Here is a 16,573-nt window from a genome sequence, read left to right as displayed (position 1 = left end):
TTAGCTCATGTTTGAGTTGTCTTTTGTGCAAATCATCTTCCAGTAGCATGCAGGTCTGTCTAGTTCCAAGAAAATGTTCATGTCTGCTTGAACTATTTGACACACTTATACACTGAGTATACCAAACACATTACCAGAAAATAATAGCCAACTTTTGCAATCCTGTAAGCTCGGGGCCCTGAGTCTGAACCCCGCCCTGGTGAAGGTAGGAAACAATGCCACTTTGCTGCTCCTCAACACAGGGGCCCCAAAAGGGTGAGTGCTCAGCCCCCTGTTGTACTCCCTGTTCACTCATGACTGCGTGGCCACACACGCCTCCAATATAATCAAGTCTGCAGACGATACAACAGTAGTAGGCCTGATTACCAATAATGACAAAACAGCCTACAGGGAGGAGGTGAAGCCTTTGGCGGAGTGGTGCCAGGAAAATAACGTCAACAAAACTATGGAGCTGCTCGTGGACTTCAGGAAATAGCAACAGCACCTCTTCAACCTCAGGAAGATGAAGAAATATGGCTTGGCCCCTGACACCCTCAAACTTTTACAGATGCACAATTGAGAGCATCCGGTCAGGCTGTATCACCGCTTGGTACGGCAACTGTGCCACCCGCAACCGCAAGGCTCACCAGAGGGTGGTCAGCCCAAAGCATCACCGGGAGCACACTGCCTGCCCTTCAGGACATCTACAGCACCCGATCTCAAAGAACGTCTATCTCAAGGCCATCAGACGTTTAAATAGCCATCACTAGCTGGCTACCGCCCGGCTACTCAACCCTGCCCTATATACATAGACAAGGAATCTTTTGTCACTTTAATGTTTACATACTGCTTTACTCATTTCATAGGTATATACTGTATTTTAGTCCATACAACTGACATTGCTCATCCTAATATTTATATATTAATTCCATTCTTTTACTTTTAGATGTGAGCATTGTTGTGAATTATTAGATACTGTCGCTACACCCACAATAACATCTGCTAAATATGTATATGTGACCAATCAAATTTGACTTGAACAGCTAACTGATGGCCTCAAATGGTGTGACCTGGAAAGACTTGCCCTGATGAGTGAGATGGAGGACATTTGCCAAGAACTTATGCTCCTAATAGGAGCCAAGGGTTTTAAGTCAAGTAGGTAATTCACTTTAGCTATTCATATGCTCTGAACTACATGTAACTGCTGCACTACCAGTATATAAGGAACGTCTGCATCGTTCCTCATTGACAGATCAGACACAGGTTTAAATACTGAAATCTATTGAAAATCATTTATCACACAGACATATACTGTACCGTCTGGCTCAGTCCCATGCCCCTTATTGCGCAAATAACTTTTATACTCCGTATTAACTTCACAGACACTAATGTCACTGGGGATGCTTGGTTACATTTCGCACCTATCTTGGCTCTGACTGGTAAACCCACGACACTGGCACCAGAGATCAGCCACATCTGGAATTCCTTTGATTGAATTCTCCCATTTCAAGTCTGTACTGTAGCCTTTTCTAGGACCGTGTCCTCCGACTTTGGGTGAGCTCAGCTTGTTCTTCAGTGGCTGCCCCCGAACCCCTGTGTGTCGGCCAGGGTGTCTGACTCCACCTCGATGGAGACCACGTGGTGGCCGGGAATCATGGCTAAACCCAGCACTCTGGGCTCACCCTGGGAGAAGGAGTCTGATGCAAAAACAAGCAAGACAAGCACACAAAATACATTTTAAATATGGATCTGTACACAGTGTAATGATGGTCAAGTTACATAATAGAAACAACATATCATGTGGGGTCCCAGAGAGCTGCAGTTCCTTCAGTATTCATACCTTTTGACTTATCCCACAGTTTGTTGTGTTACCGCCTGAATTCAAAATGGATTCAATGTTTTTTTCTCACCCATCTACACACACACACACACAACACTCCATAATGACAAAGGGAAAACGTGACATTTTAGCAAATTTATTGAAAATTAAATATCTTATTTATATAAGTATTCACACCCCTTAGTCAATACTTTGAATAAGGAAATTGGGCAGCGATTACAGCTGTGAGTCTCTTAAGAACTTTAAACACCTGGATTGTGCAACATTTGCCCACTATTATTTTCAAAGTTCTTCAAGCTCAGTGAAATTGGTTGTTGTTCATTGCTAGACAAATATTTTCAGGTATTGCCATAGATTTTCAAGTAGATTTACGTCAAAACTGTAACTCGGCCACTCAGGAACATTCAGGAACAAGCAAACTGAACCAGGTTTTCCTCTATAATTTTGTCTGTGCTTAGCTCCAATCAGTTTCTTTATCCTGAAAAAATCCCAGTGTTTAACGATAACAAGCATACCCATAACATAACTCAGTAATGGATTTGCCCACAACAGATCACTTTTTATTCATGCTTTGTTGGACTAATGTAATATTGTACAGGCTTCATTTTGTTCACTCTGTCAAATAGGTTAGTATTGTGGAGTAACTACAATGTTGTTGATCCATCCTCAGTTTTCTCCTATCACAGCCATTAAACTCTGTAACTGTTTTAAAGTCACCATTGGCCTCATGGTGAAATCTATGAGAAATTAAATTTCGCTCCTCTCCGGCAACTGAGTTAGGAAGGACGCCTGCATGTTTGTAGTGACTGGGTGTATTGATACAGCATCTAAAGTGTAATAAATAACTTCACCATGCTCAAGGGGATATTCAATGTCTGCTTTTCTTTTTTTGCCATCTACCAATAGGTTCCCTTCTTTGCAAGGCATTGGAAAAATTGGTTGAATATCAGTGTTTGAAATTCACTGCCCAAATGAGGGACCTTACAGATAATTGTATGTGTGGGGTACAGAGATGAGATAGTCATAAAAAATAAAATAAAAGTTCAACACTGTTATTGCACACAGAGTCCATGCAACTGATTATGTGACTTGTTAAACACATTTTTACTCCTGAACTTATTTAAGCTTGTCAAAACAAAAGGGTTGAATACTTATTTACTCAAGACATTTCAGCTTTTCATTTTGAATTGATTTGAAAAAAAATCTAAAAACCTAATTCCATTTTTACATTATGTGGTAGGCTAGTGACAGATACATTTAATTCATTTTTAATTCAGGCCGTAACACAACAAAATGTGGGAATATGGTTAGCATTTCTGATTGCAGGTTTTTACAGCAAATCAACTAATGATTGACTGATCAGCTGAATCAGGTGTGTTCAGTGCTGGGTTGGGACAAAACCCTGCACCGACTGCTCTGCAGGAACAGGTTTGAAAAGCAGTGAACTTGCTAGAGTATGTAGGCCTAATATGTACTTTAGTTACCTGAGGATTTGAGGAACTCCTGAGCGGACCCCAGGATGACGTTGCAGTCTCTATCTGTGCACAAGAACAGTCCCACCAGCGTCCGTCCGTCTGTCATTCTGATTCTCATGTTCTTGTTCAGCAGGCTCTCCAGCTTCTGACGCACTCTGGAAGAAGAGGATGACAGTTCACTCTGCCCCTAGAAATAGGGATTGGGGAGAAATTAGACGATAGGCCTATAATCATTCAAGGGTAAATCCCTTTGAATTCAATCACTTTTTTGACAGCATCCCTTCCGGTCAGAAATTAACCTTTTGAACGGGAATGCCAAAACATTCAGATAAAGGTGCTCAAAGTCGACACATTTCACACACCATACCATGACATCCATGTCTTCAGCACTGAAAAATATAAACACTTGAGTTTGATATCATTTAAAAGCTTACGTTGTCAAACTATTTTATTTGTTGAAAAAAAGAAATGTTTTAAAACACAAATTGTCATTTTTAAACCTTAACGTAAATGATAAAAAAAATACAGATAAACTCCCCCCCCCAAAAAAAAATCATAGTCGCATAGGTTGTAGCTTAAACCTCATTTCACATTAAGTGAGGTTTTTGTGTTGTGACCGCCATCAGTTGAGACAACATGCTCTTGAATACAGGGTTGGTGTCATTTCAATCATAGAAATATATTTAAAAGAATGGACCTATCCAAGTTCAGACCACTGCAATTTAGCTGGTACAGCATAGACATTTAAATTTATATTGTAACTTCTAATTACTATCACAAAGATGACTGCTTGTCCACCCACCGTCGAATGTCAACGTAAAACGTCATGCCTATTCTATTATCTATATTTCAATGATTTCAACAGGTTTCCTATAGAGGAAAGAGTCTAATTTAAAATGACAGATATTCTCATTCAAGTCAACATTCTCTGATGTGTGGAGATCCAACCATCTATGTGGTACCATTTGAAAGTAGAAAAGTCTATTTTTTATTCCCATTTTAGTACATTTTATCACCCAAAACATGAAACTCCCCCTGTATTCAAGAGCATGTTGTATCTAAACCGTTAGTGGACAAAACACAAAAACCTTAGATGATGTAAAATAGGATCTAGGCTACAACATATGCAAATATGAAAAGAATCTGAGTTCATGCATTTTTTGATAATTGACGTTAAAAAAAATGTGTGGGGGGGAAAATTATATAATAGTTTGACAACCCTGTTTGTAAGCTTTTAAATGAGATCAATCTCAACTGTTTATATTTTCCAGTGATGAAGACATGGATGTCTCATGGTATGGTTGGGGTATGCAAAATGGGTCAACTTTGAGCACCTTTATCTCTTGAATGTTTTGGCATTCAGATCCAAAAAGGCACTTTCTACAGTGCCTCTTAGGGGCCATGGTGGTGAGAAAAAAAGTCCAGGCTAATCTGCTCCCTAATTTAAAAAAAAATCCGTGCCCTACAAAAAAAATATCCGTTCCCTACAATGTTTCTTATTCGTTCCCTACGATTTTTTATTTGTTGACCTACAATTTTTTTTATAAAGCTACTCCTGAAGTCCTTGTGGATTTAAGTAGCCTGTCTCAAGGCCTAAAAACGTCATTCTCCTTATGTAGGCTACCATGACTGTCCAGGACTATAAGACAAACTACTTTTGAGCATTTTACCATCAAACAGTTTACCATCAAACTAACTCTGGTCCAGGCACATGCGTACGTATCCGGCGCATGTGAATGGATGAGAGCTAGGTAAATGAAGTGTTCAAAAGTCGTGTCACCTTGTCAACATTGCCAAGGGGAAGTTTGACAAGCAAACAAAGAGAGGAAGCCAGATGGTTGAGCTGCACCCAGTAACACCATTATGCTTCTTTTACTTGTGGGTAAATACATTTGAATTCAATCACTTTTTGACAGCACCCGTTTCGATTTGAATGAAACCTTTCAAACATACTTGCCCATTGTAGAAGTGCTCAGAAAGTTACTGAGCCCCTTAGGGGTCATGGTGTGTTTAAAAAATATATATATTTTTAAAAAACAGGCTAATCCATTCCATCAGTTTTTTTTTCTCCATTCCCTCTGATTATTTATACTTTCCCTCTGTTTTATTTGTTTATTCGTTCCTGCTTCTCCTTATGTAGGCTACCATGACGGTCCCACTTGGCCGATAACATATTGCAGCCTAAATGTACTTAGATTTAGTTATTACATGCTTCAAATGGTGTGTTCATATGCCTGAAAAGCCAGGAGCATCACTCGCAGTCATAAATGAATGATGCATGTTTAGGATGCAAACCAGATAGGCTACACTCAGATTCATGCCACTTGGATCCATTTTGAGCACCTCTCCTCCCCGCAACCCAGTGTTTTACCCCTTGTGCATAAAGTCAGGGACATATGCTCAGTAAAACATGGTCCAGACATACGCAATTGTGCATGTGACTCACCGGTGGCAGAAAGAAACGGCATGCGAATTTACTGTGCATAATTCTGGTGCAATGATGCGCTCTCATCCCTGCACTAGGCAGGTGAACATCTGTCATAGCCAACCAGGCACACAGAAAGATGGTTTAAAGCAGCTCTGGCTCTATGTGGTATGTTTATAACTAAAACTGATAGCTATTTGCTTGGTTGCGATGACAATACGTTCACCTGGAAATCAGCTGATGTAGCTAAAGAAATCCTTCGGAAAGTAGACAGAACAGCTAAGGTCATGAAGCAGAGCCAGATTAATTTATTGCCTAGGGATGAGAGCACCGTATTTGCACCTTGAGTGGTTTTGCACACACGTTACCTATTATTTGCCCTTATGATTCGGAGACATATGAAAACACTGAAACTGGAAAATAGCAAATGAATGGTCAGTGATCATCACCATTTGAAGCATGTAATTAACTAAATAGAATAACAATTAGGCTGCAATATGTTATTGGCCAAGTGGGACCCTCGTGGAGAAGAGGGAACAAATGAAAAAAATCAGAAGGAATGGATAACAAAACAAGGTAACAAATAAAACATCTGTGGAAATTGATTTTAAAAAATGTAGGGAACGAATACAAAATACAAAAAAAAAACAAAAAAACAGAGGGACATAATCTGAGGGAATGGATAATAAAACTGAGGGAATGGATAATAAAACTGAGGGAATGGATAATAAAACTGAGGGAATGGATAATAAAACTGAGGGAATGGATAATAAAACTGAGGGAATGGATTAGCCTGGTGGCCATGACCCCTAAGGGGCTCAGTAACTTTCTGAGCACTTCTACAATGGGCCAATGTGTATGAAAGGTTTCATTCAAATCAAAACGGGTGCTGTCAAAAAGTGATCGAATTCAAATGTACAAGTAAAAGAAGCATAATGGTGTTACTGGGTGCAGCTCAACCATCTGGCTTCCTCTCCTTGTGTGCTTGTCAAACTTCCCCTTTGCAAGGTTGACAAGGAGACACCACGTTTGAATGGCCTAGCCCGGCCAAACCCGGACGACGCTAGGCCAATTGTGTGCCGCCCTATGGGACTCCCAATCACGGCCGGTTGTAATACAGCCTTGATTCGAACCAGGGTGTCTGCAGTGACGCCTTTAGCACTGAGATGCAGTGCCTTAGACCGCTGTGCCACCCGGCAGCCCAATTTACCTAGCCTGGTCCATGCACATGTGTTACATGCACATTGGACCAGAGCTAGTTTGACGGTAAACAAAATGCTCAAAAGTAATTTGTCTTATAGTATCGGATGTTGCGTACTGTGTTCAGCCAATCAGACCATGGGTGAAAAAAAAAAAACATACTGTATGCAATACACAACATCCGGGAATAGCGTTAGCCACTCTAGCATGTTTGTGAAAACTGTGCTTCATAAAGAAAGTATGCATATTTCCCCTGTTTTTTCAGCCTTGTAGCCATTAAATCGATATAAAGGGGAATTTGACGCCTTTGATGCCAGAATGTAGAATGTTTAACGTACGAACTGGTCCACGGGGTAGACGAGTTTATAGACGGCTGCATACGTTCCCTTTGGATAGTAAAGCTAATTTACGGTCATTCTGGCGTCTGCATTGGCTGTACAACAGGGTTCCCAATTGGCGGCCCTCGGGACAAATTTATATTTTGGACATAAAAGACTGTCAAAACACCGGAAATCAGGTGAAAGTGATTTAAATTTTGGAAATTATTCACACGCATAAGAGAGGACACGTGATTGTACACAAACGTAGGCAAGGTTTGAAATTATGTGCTTCTTACGGTTTATTTGCAGTCTAAAAATGATCTGTAATTATGTTCCGGCCCCTGACCTTCCGCTCAAGAAAAAAATCGTCCCGTGTCTAAATCCAGTTGATGATCCCTGCCATACAGCATTTACTGAGATGTGGTCTCTGCAGAAGTCAGGGCATTCATACTTCTTGTGCATCGCAGAGCTGTTGTGAAGGAAGTTGTCAGGGAAGTGAGTGTGTTTATACAGGACATGCCGCCCCCAACTACCGTCAACCAATCATTTCAAAGCGGAGCTATACCGAGCCCTCTGCATTGTTACAAAATTTGGGAGGTGCACGGCGATGCAGTTTGTTTTTTCCATATTTATTGCTTTTTTTCTTCTTTTTTTAATTAATAACAAATCAATACATAAAGCACATGAGGGAACACAAGCATACATAGATTACAAACAATAGACAATCGAGCTAGGGGGTACAATATCACATTACAATTACACAAGGACCTTAAGGGACATGCATATACTTACAATTCAAACAGCCTTTTTGTTAGTAGAGCATTTAACCGTCTTAAAATACAGTTCAATTTATTTTTGTAGGGTACGAAAATGTGGTTTTCTGTTTGTAAATTTACATTTGTGTATATGAAATTTGGCCAAAAGATTAATGAAATTAATTACATAAAAATGATTCCGCTTATTTCTATTGTATGTAAAGAATCCAAACAGTACATCTCTCCACAATAGTGTAAACTCTTCATAAATGTGTTCAATTATAAACCTACTGATGTCTTGCCACAGTTTTCTTACATGCATACAATGCCAAAAAAGATGCACAACTGTTTCTGGGTGGTCATTACAAAAGGAGCAATTTGAGTTGATGTTTTCCTTAAACTTCTTCATATAGTGGTTGGCAGGATAATATTTATGAATAATTTTAAAGGAAACTTCCTTAATTTTGTTAACAAGTAGGTAGGTATGTGTGTGGCAACATCCAAACTTTTTTCCAACAGATATTATCAATAAATCCATTCCAATAAGGCATGACATAAGGTATAGATAGATACAACATCCTGCTGAAACAAGGATCATATCGCTCTGTTGTTGAATGGACCAAAAGAGAAACAAATCTTTCCTACTGATGAGTCAACAGGGTCAACAGAAGGTAGGCTCTGAGAGTCAGGTCTTGACACGTTCCTGAATAACATAGCAACACCTGAGGGAATGGCATCTAAAACAATTGCAAAATCTTTAGGTGTTACAGGGACCTTGTAAAGTGATAAGAATTCTTTATAACTGAGTAAAAGACCCTCTGCATTAACCAGTTGGCTCACCAATAGGATATTATTTCGGAACCAATATTCTAAAAACAGAGAGGTATTTTTATACAATATATCCCGATTATTCCATATATAATATCTGTTCCATATATAATATCTGTGTGGAGAAAAATTGTGTTTATAAATTAAGGACCATGACAAGAAAACCTGCCGATGAAAAGCAGAAAGTTTCACTGGAACTTTGTCAATATTATAATTGCAAAACAACATGAAGTTAAGGCCACCAAAAGTAGAGAAGACATGATGAGGAATAAAATTCCAGATAGAAGTGGGTCTTCTTAGGAATTGTTTTATCCAATTGATCTTAAAAGTATTATTTAAAGTAGTAAAGTCCAGAAAATTCAGTCCACCATTCTCATAAGTGTTCATTACAACAGTTTTCCTAATGTAATGGGTACGGTTTCTCCAAAGAAAGTTGAAAAGCATCTGGTCTATCTCCTTGCTTATTTTACGGTCAAGATATAAAGATAGAGCACCATATGTTAGTCTAGAGATACCTTCAGCCTTGGTTATTAGGACTCTACCTTTTAAAGATAAGTCCCTCTGTAGCCATTGATTTAGTTTCTTCTGGGTTTTTTTAATAAGAGGGTTAAAATTGAGTAAGCCTCTAGACTTCTGATCCTTTGTAATGGTTATGCCTAAATATGTAAGTTCTTCTTTTACTGGAATACCATAATATGAAGGTGTCACACAATCTTTGACAGCTATGAGTTCACATTTATTAATGTTAAGATATAGACCAGACGCTTTGGAAAAGGATTGTATCACATTGATCGATATGGGAATTTGGTTAGCGTCTTTCAGAAAAAGTGTAGTATCGTCAGCCAGCTGGCTTACAATAATTTCTTTACCAGCTATGGAAATACCTTGTACAGGACTATTATTTAAAGAATTTGCAAGAAGTTGGGTGATTAATAAAAACAGGTACGGCGAGATAGGACAACCTTGCCTAATTCCTCTCTTTAACTCAAATCTAGGTGAGGTGCCATATTTCAATTTGATAGAGCTGTTACCATTTGCATAGAGAGTCTTAATAGCCTTACAGAAAAAAATCCCCAAAGCCAAGTCTCTCAAGGGAGTGGTAGAGAAACTGATGCTCTACTGTGTCAAATGCTTTATAAAAATCTAAAAATAATATGAAGCTATCCTCAGTTATTAGGTCTGAGTAGTCAAGTACGTCTAATACTAGTCTGACATTGTTAGAAATACGTCTGTTCCTCATGAAGCCAGACTGTGTTTCATCAATGATTGCATCCAGGACTTCTTTAATTATTTGTGCAAGTAGTAAGGCTAATATCTTATAGTCATTATTAAGAAGACAAATTGGACGCCAGTTATCGATGAGCAGCACTTCTTTTTTAGGTTTAGGTATCAGTGTTATTAACCCCTGACTCATTGTAGGAGGGAGAACATTGTTTTTAATGTTCTCTAAAAAGACTTCAAATAGGAAGGGAGCTACTTGTTCAGAAAATAATTTGTAAAATTCTGATGTAATTCCATCAACACCTGGTGATTTATTGTTCTTTAGATGTTTGATAGACTCTATAATCTCTTCAACTTTGATGGGTTCATCACACTGTTTAGATTCTATATCACTGATAGAGTGAACATTATTCAGTGAGTTAAAAAATATATATCTGTGGATTCCAGACAGTACGTAGAGCTATACAATTTTCTGTAAAAATTGCTACAGTATTTAGCGATTAATTTTTGGTCATCTGTAATAACACCATCAATGTTTAACTTATGGATAGTGTTATTTTTTGAGTGAAATTTCTCAGTACTGCGCTTGATTTGGCTGAAATTGCGTCACACGCTCTGTACGGAGCCTCTGATCCACATTTCCAGATCAAGCTTAAATGAGCTTTAAGACGAAACGACTCAATATTGCCATCTGCCAGCCTTTGGGTTAGATTAGAGCTAAGGAGAAGAAGCTACTTTAGACTATTAAAATGCACCGTTTAAGAAATGCAAAAGCGTGCAACTTTTAACAGATATTTCTGGTCCTACTATTCTTGGTAATGCCAATAGTACCGTAGACAACAGATCCGACCCGCTTGCTTACAGCTACACTAGGGTCGGACAGACTTCCTGTGTAGATTAAGACACTGCACAGCCGGCACAAGATATGGCTCGGAAAACATACCTCAATCCAGGGATGAGAAATGTGTTGTACTTCAAATTGTCCCACTATCCCAACTGTTACACCGAGAAGATCTAACGATTTGCTGATTTTCGTCCACATGCTAGATAGCGGTAGCCACAGCACTGGCAGCCATTATGGAATGGAACGTGGTGTTGAACAAAGGAGCTGATTGGCTGACATTGCCATTCCAAAATTGCGGCTGTGGCTTCTAGCACGAGGGCGAAATTGACAGATTTTCGGCAAAACTAGCAGATCTTGTTCAATCTTCTCTCTGTAATAGTTGGGATAATGGAACAATTCAGAGAACAACACATAAACCCTTTAATCTACACAGGGTGTATGTCCGACCCTAGTGCAGCTGTAAGAAATCAGTTCGGATCTGCTGGCTAATGGTACAGTAGGTTGTGGACAAATAACGTTAGCTAGCTACTACTGTAGCTACGTTAGCATAGCTAGCTAGTGGATCCAACTTGCCCAACAAATGTATGGATCAGTTACGCACGCTCTCCTTTCAGTTTGGCAAAGTGAATATTATGCGTTAAAAGTGTGTAAAGTGCGATAATATTAAACATATATCACCCCTACATGAGTTGATGGACCATTTTCTTCAATCATTGTTGCCATTCCACCCTTTCTTGATTCTATTTTTCTAGCGGAATTATTTCTCTGACGTATAACTGGAAATGCATCAGGGAATACATTGCATTGTGGGTATTGTAGTATGCAAGGTAGGTGTTTGAATGCTAAATGACGAGACAGAGGCATTGATGCGAGTAACCAGTCTTGTTCAGTACATCACGACACATCCGGGTATCTCAAGCACCCCGGTAAAATACAAGAGTTGCAGTAATGAACATTTACCAACAGATGGCATCACTGTGCCATCTTACACCCATAACATCTTCCCTTTAATAAAATAGGACAGGAGGTGTCAATTCACTAACAAAACAAACCTAGTAACAATTTCCAACATGAACAGTTTAGTATTTTTTTTTTTTTTTTTTTTCCAGAACAACAACACATTTTGATATTCTCTTCACTTTTATCTCTGTCAACAATCCCTGATGGGAAACCTACAGATTAAGTCTTTTTGGTGGCTGGGACAGACGCCCGCATCGTGAAAAGACAGGGGGCTTGTCTGCGAGGACTGCGGGTTCCCGCACAGGCGTGTCACCTGAATGTCTAAGGGGAGAATTGATGGGTGAGGGAGCGGCCGACCTGTGATCCCCTGGCTCTTCGCCCAGTGCCTCAGGCCCCATGTGACTTGCTGGGGTTCTGTCTTTTGTCATGCGACCCCTTTGACCATCAGGGTTCTGAGTAGGTGCTGTCTCAGCAATCCGAAGGTCAACCCTGTTACGACGGTACAGTGATCCATTCACTTCGACCAAGTAGGAGCGTGGTGCCACTTTCTGTACACAGGATCCGAGTCTCCAGAGGCCTGTCCGGTCCCCTGGTAGTGGCTTCATTCGCACCGTTTCACCCACCCTGAGCTCAGGTAAGTCTTTTGCTGATTTGTCGTAGATGAACTTGGAGACCTGTCTTCTGTGACGTAGCTTCACCAGCACGTCTGTCACCACACATGGCTCCAGGAGAGTGCTGGCTACTGGCAGAGCTGCTTTTAAGCGCCGTGCCATGAGGCGCTGTGCCGGGCTGCTGTCCATGCCTTCTGTCGGGGTATTGCGCCACTGCAGGATTGCTTTCCAAGCATCTTTGCCCTCTCGCAGAGCCTTTTTGCAGAGGTTCTTTGCGATTTTTACTGCGGACTCTGCCTTCCCATTAGCTTTTGGGTGTCGTGGTGATGAAGTGACGTGCTCGAATTCCCATCCTGCAGCAAATTTTCGGAACTCAACTCCGGAGAATTGGGGTCCATTGTCTGAAATTACCCTATCTGGCTGTCCATAGCGGGCAAACTGAGCCTTGCAGCGTTTGATCGTTGTCTCTGCTGAGAGGTCGGGGAGGAGGTCGATCTCCCAAAAGTCTGAGTAATGATCGACTACCAGCAGAAAGTCTTTGCCACTGTGCTGGAAGAGATCTAGACTTACTATCTGCCAGGGGCGCATCGGTAACTCGTGGGACATCATCGTCTCTCTCTGTTGCTCAATGGCATATTCATTGCAGATTGTGCATTTACTGACATAGTCTTTAATTTCACTCTGCATTCCTGGCCAATACAGTGTGTCACGTGCTTGTCTGTAACAGGCCTCACCTCCTATGTGACTTGAGTGCACGCGTGCCAACATCTCAGGGCGCAGAGACCGGGGAATAACGACTCTCTGACTCTTGAATATCACTCCGTTTTGAACACTGAGCTCCTCTTTGATTGGCCAATATTCTCTGACGGCTAAAGCAGTTTCTTCCCTGCAGTCGGGCCAGCCCATCAGAATCACAGACCTCAATGCCTGGAGTTGCCCGTCCCTGTCTGTGTGCTGTCTGATTTGTATAAAGCGCTGGTCCGTAACATTAAGGTAGTCAGCCTGGTTGATGTGTTCAACATCCACTTGCTCTGTTTGCAAGCTGCACACTGCGTGTTGTTCATGCATGGAGCGTGTGTGAGTGCCTGATGCAGTAGCCCTGCTGAGCGTGTCACTCACATACATCTCTGGCCCTGGCTTATACACCACCTTGAGGTTGTAGTTTTGTAGGGCCAGTAGCATGCTCTGCAGTCGTTTTGGGGCATTCAGGAGAGGCTTGCTGAATATAGCAATAAGGGGCTTGTGATCGGTCTCTGCAGTAATATTGTCGCGCCCGTACAGGTAGTGGTGGAAGCGTTGGCATGCAAACACAATGCTGAGGCACTCCTTCTCTATCTGGGCATAGTTCTGCTCTGTTGGGGTGAGTGCCCTAGAGGCGAATGCCACAGGCTGGCCCTCCTGCATGAGGCAACAGCCAAGTCCATACTGGCTTGAGTCACTCTGAATCGTGACAGGTTTTGACACATTGTAGTATCGCAGTACAGGTGTCTGGGTGACCAGTTGTTTTATTTCCCTCACCGCTGCGTCATGTTTTGGGAGCCAATGCCAGATGGTGTCCTTGTCCATGAGCCTCCTCAGTGGCTCACACACTTCAGAGAGCCGCGGTAGGAATTTGGCCAGGTAGGTGACGAATCCGACGAAGCGCTGCACTCCCTTCACGTCAGATGGGTGGGGCATTTCCAAGACAGCCTTCACTTTTTCAGGATCCGCCTTCAATCCGGTGGAGGACAAGATGTGCCCATGAAAGCGGACCTCTGGCACTTTAAACTGAAGCTTTTTTATGCTTAGCCTTAGCTTGACCTGTCTGCATCTGACCATCAGGGCCAGCAGCTTGGCGTCATGGTCACATTCTGCCTCCTCATCACTGTCCCCACAGCCCACTACGAGAATGTCATCTGCTATGGGTTCCACGCCACTAAGTCCCATCAACAGCTCATGCTGTTTCCGCTGATACACCTCTGGAGCCACGGAGACACCAAACGGAAGCTTCAACCACCTCTTCCTGCCCCAGGGTGTCCAAAAGGTGGTCATGTAGCTGCTGGGCTCGTCGAGCTTGCACTGCAGAAAGGCATCTCTGGCATCCACGAGCGTGAAGACTCTGGCCTTTGGGAGCTTGTAAAGAACATCCTCCAACGTGGGCATAATGTAATGTGAACGTCGCAGAGCCCGGTTGAGGTGTTTCGGATCAATGCATATCCGTAGCTTGTCTGGTTTCTTGACGATAACCATATTACTTATCCAGTCCGTAGGCTCGGTGACGGATATGATGTGGCCATCTGCTTCGTATTTGTCAAGCTGAGCCTTCGTAGCTGCTTTCATGGCCACTGGTACATTGCGGGGTGCACACTGGACAGGCTGGATTTCTGCGTCCAACTCAAAGTGGACTTCCCCAGGAACTGACTCGACCGGTGCGTTGAAGACATCATGGTACTTGCTTAGGAGTGTCTCCTTGCTCAGGGGCCCAGCCTGGACTTTGTCTATAATGTTAAGATCAGCTGGGATGGTGAAGTTAATAAGTCCAAGGCGCTCGCATGTAGAACCTGACAGTAATGGCTGTTGACTAGCCTCAACTATTTCAAACTCAAGGGTGTATTTCTGGCCACGTAAAACACACTCTGTCACAAACAGGCCTAAAGAGGTCATGAACTGGCCTGAATACAGTTTCAGCTTGGTGCTACTCTGTGTGAGTTTGTCTCTGGGCGCAAGCCTCCTTTTGTCTTTAAGGCTCATAACGTTGCATGTGGCCCCTGAATCTAGCTGGCATTGCTGTGGTTTATTATTAAGTAGCAGAGTGACAAACCACTTTTGTCCTTTTGCCCTCACTGCCCCTATGCACTCGCTAGCATATACATCCTCTGTGCTGTCGTTCCCTTCATCTGTGTTTGTTTCCATGGAGTGCACTTTACCCTCCTTTCTCTTGCTTTTCATGCAGACCCTTGCGAAGTGATTAGCTGTACCACAGGATTTGCATATTTTTCCATAGGCTGGGCAGTGTTCTTTTCCTCGTCCATGAGAAATGCCACAATATCGGCATGTATTGGGGTTGTCTACTGCAGAGTTGGCTGTAGTATTAGCATTAGCTGTGGCAAAGGGGAATTTCTTTACTGGCTGCCTGAATGTAGCATTTACATTGTCCGTATGTTGCCTTTCTAGCTCCATGGACCTCATCCGTATATCAGTAAGCTCTGCTGCACGGCATGTCTCCACTGCCAAGGCCAGCGTCAGGTCACGTTCTCTCAGCAAACGTCTGCGGGTGCCCTCATCCGTTATGCCAAGCACAATCGTATCTCTGATCAGTTCATCTCTTAAAGCACCATAGTCACATGTAGCTGCCTTTTCCCTTAACCTAGTGACAAAGCTGTCAATGGACTCCCCATCCTCCTGTTTGCAACGACCGAAAACATAACGCTCGTAGATGACGTTCTTTGCTGGCGTAAAGTAATGTTCAAGAGCATCAAGAATAGCTATAGCGTTACCTTGCTGTGCTGCTGTTAGGTTCAGGTTGTGTTTGTATACGTGTCGGCATTCAGTTCCCATTATAGTCCTCAAAGTGGCAGCCACTACCTCATCTTCCTTTTCCAGAAGTCCCGTTGCTAGCGCGTAGTCCTCCCATTCACCTCTAAACGTATCCCAGTTCGTGCTCCAATCCCCGCTGAGCTTCATAACGGCGGGAGGGGGAATGTTCGCTGCCATGTCTAACCGATGCTAACAACACTGAAGCTAACTAGCAAACTCACTCTAGCTTAAGGCCAATTCCGGGCGAAATTTTACACAAATAAGCATTTGTTTGTAAACCAGAGCAGGTGACTCTAATTTGCGGAAAGCATGGTTAGTTATCCGACTCTGACACCATGTTTGAATGCTAAATGACGAGACAGAGGCATTGATGCGAGTAACCAGTCTTGTTCAGTACATCACGACACATCCGGGTATCTCAAGCACCCCGGTAAAATACAAGAGTTGCAGTAATGAACATTTACCAACAGATGGCATCACTGTGCCATCTTACACCCATAACAGTAGGCATGACGAATTAGAGTTAAAACTTTGCTGACACTTTTCGCCTATTTACTTTTCAAATTGGGCATTACATTTGTCAAATGTCTTACCTTGTG

General features: G+C 42.1%; 1 protein-coding gene across 4 annotated transcripts; it reads right to left on the bottom strand.

The window, feature by feature from the left end:
• Positions 1–918: 918 nt before the first annotated feature.
• Positions 919–11,677, bottom strand: LOC110500577 (N-alpha-acetyltransferase 38, NatC auxiliary subunit). Of its 4 annotated transcripts, XM_021577988.2 has the most exons (4): positions 11,572–11,670; positions 10,987–11,257; positions 3,304–3,481; positions 919–1,676 (listed from the first exon to the last, which is right to left on the bottom strand). In XM_021577988.2, exons 2-4 carry the CDS (start codon positions 11,083–11,085, stop codon positions 1,552–1,554), a joined length of 402 nt encoding a protein of 133 aa, XP_021433663.1. In that variant the 5' UTR covers positions 11,086–11,257; positions 11,572–11,670; the 3' UTR covers positions 919–1,551. The 4 variants fall into 4 exon arrangements, with proteins under 4 accessions (XP_021433663.1, XP_021433665.1, XP_021433664.1 ...); XM_021577990.2 differs by lacking the exon at positions 10,987–11,257 and having other exon boundaries at positions 11,572–11,677; XM_021577989.2 differs by lacking the exon at positions 10,987–11,257 and having other exon boundaries at positions 11,566–11,659.
• Between the last annotated feature and the right edge of the window lie 4,896 nt (positions 11,678–16,573).

The sequence above is a fragment of the Oncorhynchus mykiss genome, chromosome 21, assembly GCF_013265735.2.
Source record: "Oncorhynchus mykiss isolate Arlee chromosome 21, USDA_OmykA_1.1, whole genome shotgun sequence".
NCBI classification, from domain to species: Eukaryota; Metazoa; Chordata; class Actinopteri; order Salmoniformes; family Salmonidae; genus Oncorhynchus; species Oncorhynchus mykiss.
This window is presented reverse-complemented; position numbering and strand designations above follow the sequence as displayed.

Bases quoted from the DNA above. Each gene is read 5' to 3' on its own strand.
- LOC110500577 (XM_021577988.2), bottom strand. From the start codon at position 11,085: ATGTGGACGAAAATCAGCAAATCGTTAGATCTTCTCGGTGTAACAGTT. The intron at 3,482-10,986 runs GTATGTTTTCCG...CCCTATTTCTAG, and splicing joins TTTCTCATCCCTGGATTGAG to GGGCAGAGTGAACTGTCATC. The intron at 1,677-3,303 runs GTAACTAAAGTA...TTTTTGCATCAG, and splicing joins GGAGTTCCTCAAATCCTCAG to ACTCCTTCTCCCAGGGTGAG.